Here is a 9,995-nt window from a genome sequence, read left to right on the forward strand (position 1 = left end):
ATTTATTATTATTATTTTTAAATAAAGAAAAGATTCAAGAGAAGTGAGCCATTTATAGCAGATGTTTTTGTTGTAATTTTTTTAGTTTTGTTTTAAAATATAGAAGTTTATATTGTAAACGTTTTTATTTTATTACAAGTAATGTATCATCATCATCATCATCATAATTTATAAGTTTAAGTCATTTTACAGTTTGTGAAACCTTAGCTTACAGAGTGGACGTTCTATCCACTAGTGAAAAACTCTTGACGTTGTTGCAAGCGTCATCAAACTGCGTCTTTTGGGTCAGGAAAGAGATCAGTCATCAGTTCCGCCGTCGCAATGGAATCAAACAAGGACGAAGCGGAACGCTGCATCGAAATAGCGATCGCAGCGCTACGAGATAATGAGCTCGACAAATCCAGACGGTTCCTGGAGAAGGCACAGAGACTGTTTCCCACGGACAAGGCGAGATGTGCGTGTAATGTAAATAAATGTATAGTGGAGATCGTAGGAGGTCTGTTAAAGGGCCACCGGAAAACCTGAAGCCTGTAGTTAGACGGTAATTAAGGCCCTGGGATCTCGATCTCTTATAACTGCAAAATAAACGCATTTTCTACTTCTAAATGATCAAACTGTATGTTAAAAAAAACACGAACCATATATTTTGTGCTCTTGGTTATGTATCACTTCTGTTGGATGTCAATATAGGCTTCTATTTACATATGTAGGTAATGTAATCTAACATAATATAAGGTCAATTGAAATTTAATCTTAATTATTTTCATAGATAGATAGATAAACAAGTCATGCAGACACCAGTGCTTCTTGTTAAAATGTAAGTGCTCTTGTCCCAGCTTTACTAGAGTCTATTACTGAGAATGGAGGACCTTCTACAAGTGAAGAAAACGGAGAACATGATGGTTTACGAAACAGAAGCCACAACGCTGAAGATCACTCCTCTGGACATGGTGCCACAGAATCTGCCAAACCATACACATCAGAGCAGCTAGATGCTGTCAAAAGGTCTGTCATTTGTTTCAGACTAATACTCGAGGCTGTGGTCATTATTTCTGTGATGAAGATTTTGATTTAAATGTGTGCATAGTGGTTTCATCACCTAACCGCGTTCTCCCTATTACTGTAATCTGTCTTTCCCTTGGTGCAGAATTAAGAGGTGTAAGGACTATTATGAGATTCTTGGACTCAGTAAAGAAGCCTCTGAGGAGGATCTGAAAAAAGCCTACCGAAAGTTGGCTCTAAAGTTTCATCCAGATAAAAACCACGCACCCGGTGCCACTGAAGCATTTAAAGGTATAATACATTAAACTCATGCATTCAGCGTTTCTTCTCAGTATGGATAAAGTTTGCATGTGGTCTTCTCATTTGTTCTGTTTCCTGGTCTTCAACAGCTATAGGTAATGCTTACGCAGTTCTCAGTAACCCTGAAAAAAGAAGGCAGTATGATGTCTACGGCGAAGAAAAAGCCCACCCAACTCACAGGCATAGGACAAATCATAGAAATTTCGAGGCAGATATTTCTCCCGAGGACCTTTTCAATATGTTCTTTGGAGGTGGATTTCCAACCAGTGAGTCATGTGACTTTTGAAATGTGGTATTAGAAATGCAACATGTTAGTGGTTGTGGTGGAATACATTTAAAATCCACAAATGTGTCATTCTGCCATTTCTGTTTATGTTTCTAGGTAATGTGCATGTGTACAGCAATGGCAGGATGAGGTTTGGCCAACAGCAGCGACCCGAACGACGAGAACAACAGAGAGAAGTAAGAGTATTCCAAGTTTATACAAGTTTTTTGTGCAGATTTTTTTTACTAGTAGGGAAAGATGCCCCACTTAAGTACAGTGTGCATTTACTTAGTTATTGTAACATATTTAAATATAAGTTTTCCATTTACAGAATGTTGATGCATCAGCCCATGTGTCAATAACGGAAATAAATAGAAACATTTGCTAATTTTATTATCAAATTTAAAATGACCCCCCTTTTGGAGAAACTTTTGCCAAATCTAAACATGACTTTTGATATCATTCCTCATAAAACATTTAGATATATTTTTAATGTGTCATTAATATGAAATACTAAATCAACTGTTCTATATAAAATTGTGTTTTAGCAATAATTTGTACAATTCATTTGAAAGGTACATTTATTCCATGACTTGCTTATATACATGCCTATGATACTTCTTTATTTTCCCATATTTTAAATGAAGATATGGTAGAATAGCATCACGTGAGGTGACAGAAATGCTATGCAAACAAAATTGCTGAGTTTTTCCATCATTTTACTCCACATTAAAATGACATTAAAACCAAGCATGTATTTCTAACAGGCAGAATGCCACCTCTGGTGTGAAAACAGGAAAATGCTAGTAGCGTAAAAGGTCAAATAAATGACATCCAATCAAATTACCTCATCTTTTGCGTTCAAAACGTACTGCACCCACACAAGCAGTGTATGAGCAGAGTATGCTGCCTTAGCAAATCACACAACATTACTGCTGTTCTCGATTATGTACATTTGTAAAAGTTGGATTTTAGCACTTACTAACATGAAGAACAAATATAGACACCGACTGGCATAGAGATCGATAGAAGACTCGAACTCTCTTCAATTAAATCATTTAAAAAAATAACACTAGCAAAAACATGCCACTCAGGCTTTTTGTCCCAATTCTAGGATTTTACCTTTTCACTTCAAAATAATAACTTTTTTTTACTCCACAAATCTACAAATATTAATGTCCACAAATTCTACATTCATTAATGGACACAAAATCCTTTGATATTCAACATAATATTATGTCATTCGTAGATCACAATTTTCCAGATACACAAAATGATATCAGTTAACTTTATAAACTGTTTTGAGTGACCAAAAGCACAAATATAAAGATGAAATGACAAAATTAAGAAGAGCGTAGTGAAATATTGTGCCATCTATGGCTAAAAGAAAAAAAAATGTTTACAGAATGTTACTTTGCATTAACTGAGCTGTTGTTATGCATTTAAAATAATTATTCAGACTGATGGAATATAACGGCAACTTTTTCATTCTGTCATGATGTAACTTTTATTTTAATAAATTATTTTCATTATCCAGGGTGGCCTTGCCTTGTTTGTACAGCTGATGCCCATACTCATTCTGATCATAGTCTCAGCTCTCAGCCAGATGATGGTTTCCAGTCCTCCATACAGCCTCAGCCACAGACCGTAAGACCAAACATTGACTGAAATATGCATTATCTTAAAAATATGATCTGGTGTGCTTGGTATATTATTATTACTATTATACACCTTTATTTTTAACTGGTGTGTGACAATACTTGCTTAAAATGCTTTTTTTAAATAATTTTGTGTAGTGTGTAATATTGGTGTTTGTATGTAAAAGGTCTGCAGAGTTTTAAAGATAAAAGTGCACAACAAATAAAGTTATTGTCTCCTAAAATAAATAATCGATTATGAACTGCTGAAGCGATTCCTCAGCAATTCCAGTCTCACTTCCTGTTACAAATGTAACCTACTCGACCCACTTCAAGTGGGATTCGAACTGGCATCTCTGGCATGGGAGGTATGCGTGTTATCAAGGCTTTAGAGATCTCTAGCGTCAGTCGCTAGCACGCCTCTTGAAGCCAGGGGACTGAGGTTTACTCGCACAGCTCTTACTAGCTTACCACTCATCCCCTTAAACATCTCTCCCACCCGGGTCACGGCACCAAATATAACCGGGTCCTACTCGACCCGCTCCGAGCAGGAATCGTACCGACGTCTCCCCATAAGGAAGCTAAAAGACTGCAGTCTCTGACGTCAGTTGCTAGCGTGCCTCTTGAGGCCAGGGGAGTGAGGTTTACTCGCACATCTCTTACTAGCTTGCCACTTATCCCCTTAAACATCTCTCCCACCCGGGTCACGGCACCAAATATAACCGGTCCTACGGGACTCGAACCGGCATCTCCATCATAGGAGACGGGCGCTAACAAGGATGCTAAAGGCCGCAGTCTCTAGCATGCCTCTTGAGGCCAGGGGAGTGAGATTTACTTACACTTTTACTAGCTTTCCTCCGTTACACTCCAAACTGCATTCCCCTGCTGGTCACGGCACCAAATGTAACCGGTCCAACTCGACCCACTCCGAGCGGGATTCAAACCGGATTCTTGGCCTTAAACACTGTAGTTGTAGCTGAGTTAGAGAGACTGAATCTTTGGGGGGAAAAAACACTTTTTTTAAAGCTTTGAGAAATGAGGTGATGTGCAATGTATATTTGGAGACAATTCAAGTGTTTTTTTTACCTTTGATGCATGTAAGCCTATTGTAGGAGATCCTTTAAAATAGCATAATAGAGGCACTTTAAAAGTTATATGAGGTTCTTTCTCTATCCCATTGTGCATTTTGAGCTAGCTGTCAAACTACTTTATATATTGTTTGTTTTGATTTTTAAGCCTCAATTTTACAGAGAAATGTTTAAAGTGAAAGCAAAAACATGTTTATTTTGAAGAATGATGGTTGTCTTGTGGGTGATTAATATCTCTGACGTTATTGTACATTCCACCTGCTTTAGATCCCTGGGCCACACAAACAGGCGACACACTCCTACTCTGAAGGTGCCTTACTATGTTGGCGACCACTTCTCAGAAGAATATACGGGAATGAATCTCAAGAATGTTGAACAAAGTGTGGAGGATGACTATATATCAAACCTGAGAAACAACTGCTGGAAGGAGAAACAACAAAGTATGTGATGCATATGAAGCTGCTTAATAATGTCTGATGAAAAAAGAAAGTAATGCAAGTGAAATTTTGCTTAATATTCTGAAAACCTAGACATCTGTGCTCTTATTTGCAGAGGAAGGCTTGTTGTACCGGGCACGTTACTTTGGGGACACAGACTTGTACCAAAGAGCGCAGAAAATGGCAACACCCAGTTGCTCGAAACTTTCAGATATACAGGTTCTGTTGCATGGACACTGAGTAGCAGAAAGTGAGTCGACGGTTTACTTTCTATTTCTGAATTTTCGCTTGTTTATCTTCTAGTGCGTTCTTACCTGTGGACATTCTTTGACCGTTTGTGTTTGTTTCAGGTAGTGTCCTGTTGTGACGTCATTTGAAGATGTTCGTGTACAGAAATGTTCTGTTCTCTTTGCTAAAACGGGACATTGCATTGCACCAGTTTAAGAGAAGCAAAGATAGCTCATCCTGGTGCCACAGGAGTTCGCTCTCATCTCTCCTTCAAAATTTTCGGAAAATTACAACCGTGGAAGATCTTAACATCTGTGAAGTAGTTTTAAATATGGATTTAAAAATGTAATGAATTAAGAATGAAAAATTAGATGATTTGCTGGTAGAGAGGAAAGTAAACTGCTGTTAAATGGTAATCAATGCTGCTAGCTTACTGCTTTTCCTTTTTTATTTACACCTCTTTTTTTTCTTACAGCATTTTTTCAACACCCATATTTGGGCTTTCTGAGCCAACTCTGAAATTTCTAGTAGTGTTTAAAACTGTTGATCTGACCACAGAAAGTCAAATGATTGCGTCGGTGTCATTCAGCATTTAATGAATTGTTTTGCCTGTTGGATTTTTAAAAAGAATGTTTGAGATTTATGCAAATGGAAAATTAATTATTTATTAAATGGTGTCATACTATTTTCTTCCATTTTAATTTATTTTTTTCTAGAAAATGTATTAACATTCATTTAACAGTGTGTTTTACAAAGTGTAGATTGAAGGTTCTAAAGCATAATCAAGTGCCTTGCCAGCTCCAGTCTTGCTGTATACTGTCCCTGCATATATGTAATATAGGAAAGAAAAACATCACTGCTTGAAGTTAGTGCTTAGAATAATTAGCCACTGAAATTCTACTTTTCCTGGAAATTTTCTTTTTATATATATAGCCTATATATTATGTTATTTCGGTTCGGTGCAACATTTTATGATTTTGTGTGTATGTATGTAATGTAACATAGTTACCGAAAAGGAAATAAACAATAAGAATACATTTTCTTTTTAACAAATTTAGAGTTAAAATATAATCATGCTTAATTTCCATACTCCAATAATAAGTCGTCTTTATAGCCAAGTCTGTTTGAACGTACATTTATTTTAATATTTCAGAAATTCTCTTGTGCTCCCCAAAGGTGCATTTAACCGATCAAAAATACATTAAAATCAGTAATGTTGTGAAATTTTACGATTTTAAATATCTGTTTTCTATTGTAATACTTTTTAAAAAGTAGAAAGCTGAATTTTCAGCATCATTACTCCAGTCTACAGCATCACGATTCTTCAGAAATCCTTCTAATATGCTGATTTGTTGCTCAAGAAACATTTCTTATTCTCAATGTTATTTTCATGGAAACCGTGATACATTTTTGTTAAGATGATACATAGAAAGTTAAAATAATATAATTTTTTTGAAATCGGTTTTTTGTAACAATTTAAGTCTTTGCTGTCACCTTTAATGAGTCATTGCTGTATGAAACTACAAGGAAAGTATTAATTAAAAAAATGTATCGAACTGACTACAAATTTAAATCAGCAGTCGACATGTCAGTTTTAGAATTGCACACCAGGAGGCAGTCATGAGCTTTGCCGCTAGAAATCAATAAAGAAATACACGCTATTTCCTCATCAACTTCTCTGTTATGAGCATAGCAATACATAGGCTACAAAACAAAATACACATTACAATCATGAACTATCCTATCAAAGAAACATAAATGCATTTTTAGGTCTTGATTGGGTAGTTATATATATATAGGTCAATCTTAAGCATTGATATGGATCATACCTATTCTGTGTGTGTTGTTGATCGTACAGTCAGTGACAGCCACTCAGATTTGAAATGGCAATTCCAACACTGACGGGTCGACTGCAGATCTATTTATTTATACTTGCCTTGTAATTTCATTTATACTTTCCTTGTAGCTTCATTTAGCAAGGACATGCAGGCTGGCTAAAGGGCCCTGCAAGTGTCCGGACTGATGCAGGGCTCAGTGTTGGTGGTCAGAGTTTCATGAAATCATGAATTGAGCTGATTTTATGTGCTGCACAGTGAAGGAAGGAGCAACAGAAAAATCCCTGGACTGCTTTGAGTAGTCAGTAACCATAGAAACACCATGCTTTTAGTAAAGAAGACAGACTCCTGTTTTGTCTGTGGTCACTGATGTTTAAAGTCTTGGAAACCATTATTATCTCCAGAAGAACTACTGATTGTGAATGCATATAATGGCACCTGACTGCAAAATACTGGAGCATCAAGGTTTTCTTTCTTTCTTTCTTCCTTTTTTTTTTTTTTGAGGGAGAGGAATGTGTTTGATTATTAATTTCAAGTCTAAGCCACTATGCACACTGCATCTAAATAATGTGTGTCTCTGTGTGTGTCTTCATCCAAAACACTGTTCCATTTAAGATTTGATTTATTGCAGGAGAGGACGAAAAGGATCCCAGCTCCCAGAGGGACCAGGAGAAACTCTGATGTTGGATAATTCTTGCTGAGATGTAGTGTTCTTTCATGCAGTTCCAATACGCTGTACAGCAAGTTTAGGTGTAAAGTTACACTTAAGGTTAACATAGAGATCTGAGCCACTTATCTAGTGGACCATGAGGAGGTCGCTTTCCTTCAGTGACATTATTGCACAGATGAGTAATTTATTAAAATGTCATGCCATTTACAATTTGGCCCCCTTTTTGAGGATCCTAACCCTAAAACAACTCTAAAATCCGTCTGTCAGCAAAACCGTGCAAAGATCATGTCTGTATTGCTGCATGCGGAGGAAGGCAATAATGGGCTAAGGCATTGTTTAATGCCTTCAGCGAAGATTAATTGAGCCACTTTAAAGATTATGCTGTGTGCTTCTGTGAAAGAGAATGCTGCTGACATTTTGAGTGCAGATTTATACTGGTGAGGAAGCATGAAAAAAATAACACCTTGCAATGCAGAAGTGAGGATTAAAGCTTTAAAGGCAGAGCAAAAAAAACTAATCCAGAAAGAATGGATTATCAGATCTTATTATAACACAGCTTTTTGGAATACTCTCTTCTGATAGGTCAAAAGTGCCATCCAACGATTATTTTCTAATATTCACAAGTCATCCATGAAAGCGCTGTATAGCTTACCCAGCTCAGGGAAAGTTCACAGAACTTTAGATAACATTGTGGCAAGGTTCTCTCAAAGTTATATGAACAAAAGTTCTCCAGTAACATTAATAGAACATTCGTTCAAAGTTAACTGTTTTTTAAATAATTTTCACCAAACGTTTGCACAAAAATAACATATAGATGTATACATCACACACATTTTTTTTTCCTCTGAAATGTTTTAGTTGCATGTCCGTCTGACGTTTTTTAAATGTTACTAGTTTCAGAATAACATTCAAAAGTAACAATCCCATAATGTTTGAAAAATGGAATGTTGGAGCTCTTTCAGTCTTGAATGTTCAGAGAACATTGAGAAATAAATGTTCATACCTTAATGGGAAGCTAACTGTCACTGGGCCTACAGGTGGGCCTAAAGTCATTACATATTTAAAATAGTAATATCCTATACTAAACCTAAACTAATCTTAACAAACTATATATCATTTGAAGGCTTACAGTCTCTAGTTTTCATATTTGGTGTCTGATTTTCAAAATAAATGACAGAGAAGCTGTAATTTATCAATTTGCAACAATAATATTTTCATACTCTTAAAGGGATCGTTCACTTTAAAAGGATAATTCTGTCATCATATACTCACCCTCAAGTTGTTTCAAACCTGTATGAATTTCTTTCTTCTGCTGAACACAAAGGAAGATATTTTGATCAGTAATGTCAGTAACAAAACAGTTACCAGGTCCCATTGACTTCCATAGTATTTTTTTCCCTACTATGGAAGTCAATGGGACTTGGTAACTGTTTGGTTTCATGCCAAGAGTTCAAAAGATAGCATCCATTCAATTATTTTTTTTAAAAAATGGTCTGAAAATGATTTAAATATAAAGAAAAACCACAAGGGACCCTTATATGGGCAGTAATGTCTAGTGTCAGGAGTCTAGTGAAAAAGTTTGGTACTGCGCCCAAACAAAATCTTACTGAAAGCTGATTTTTTGAGATATCAACTTAAAATTTGAAACACAACTTGTTCAGATTTTTGGCTTTGATTTTTTTTGCAGTTTTAGAGTCACCCAGGTTTTGAAAAAATATATTTTATATAAAATATGAATAATTAAATGTTTTATATTGTACATTTTCATAAACTCAAACTTCTATAACTTTTTTTTCTGTTTCACTTTCTTTCTTTATTTCACTTCTACAAAAATCTGACAAATGTCTTCTTTAAAACAAGACCAATCTTATGTCTTATGTCTATATTGCAAAAAATTCTTGAATTACAAGCATTTAAGTTCGGAATGTGAATTTTTATGTCTATTCATGTGTGTGTGTGTGTATGTGTGTGTGTGTGTGTGTGTGTGTGTGTGTGTGTGTGTGTGTGTGTGTGTGTGTGTGTGTGTGTGTGTGTGTGTGTGTGTGTGTGTGTGTGTGTGTATATATATATATATATATTGTTACCTCTGAAAAAACTGAAAAAATCAGCAAAGCCAAAATGAGACCAAAAGTGAAAAACATTTCAGTATCATTAAAAATCACTAAAGGCAAATCATAGAAGAGTATGAGAAATCTGGGACTTTTCAGACTCATTGCTGATGAAAGATTGAAATGAAGCAGGGCAAGTGTAGGATTTGCCTTCACTGCAGCATATCAGTTGCAGAAGTGACACTGTGCTGCAGAGCTGCATGGGATATGCTGAGAGCAGGGGAAAAACTGCACCCCGTCCTGATCCGTGCCGTACAACATCACCTCTAAACATTGGTGTTTCTTTCTTAGAGCATGTGAGTAATCCAGAGTCAATGTGTCTCTTGTCTTTTCCAATCTAGCTCAGTAATGCATGGTTCTGGCAACACCAAAACGGTTTAATACCGAGGAATGTGAGAACAAGCATGTGTATATGTGTATATATA

The 9,995-nt window shown here is 36.1% G+C and overlaps 1 protein-coding gene across 2 annotated transcripts; it reads left to right on the top strand.

Moving 5' to 3' along the window:
- Positions 1-205: 205 nt before the first annotated feature.
- dnajb12a (DnaJ heat shock protein family (Hsp40) member B12a) lies at positions 206-6,192 on the top strand. 2 transcript variants are annotated; one of them, XM_079635517.1, is made up of 9 exons: positions 206-454; positions 837-1,005; positions 1,148-1,293; positions 1,392-1,568; positions 1,685-1,764; positions 3,105-3,214; positions 4,560-4,732; positions 4,845-4,979; positions 5,080-6,192. In XM_079635517.1, the coding sequence occupies exons 1-8, from the start codon at positions 322-324 to the stop codon at positions 4,967-4,969; spliced, it is 1,113 nt and encodes a 370-aa protein (XP_079491643.1). In that variant the 5' UTR covers positions 206-321; the 3' UTR covers positions 4,970-4,979; positions 5,080-6,192. The 2 variants fall into 2 exon arrangements, with proteins under 2 accessions (XP_079491643.1, XP_079491644.1); XM_079635518.1 differs by having other exon boundaries at positions 271-454; positions 5,084-5,783.
- The last annotated feature ends 3,803 nt before the right edge of the window (positions 6,193-9,995 follow it).

This window comes from Phoxinus phoxinus (genome assembly GCF_949152265.1).
Source record: "Phoxinus phoxinus genome assembly, chromosome: 14".
NCBI classification, from domain to species: domain Eukaryota; kingdom Metazoa; phylum Chordata; class Actinopteri; order Cypriniformes; family Leuciscidae; genus Phoxinus; species Phoxinus phoxinus.

Excerpts from the sequence above, each read along its gene's own strand:
- dnajb12a (XM_079635517.1), top strand. The coding sequence starts at position 322 with ATGGAATCAAACAAGGACGAAGCGGAACGCTGCATCGAAATAGCGATC. Across the intron at positions 1,294-1,391 it reads TGCCACTGAAGCATTTAAAG|CTATAGGTAATGCTTACGCA; the intron begins GTATAATACATT and ends GGTCTTCAACAG. Across the intron at positions 1,765-3,104 it reads GACGAGAACAACAGAGAGAA|GGTGGCCTTGCCTTGTTTGT; the intron begins GTAAGAGTATTC and ends TTCATTATCCAG.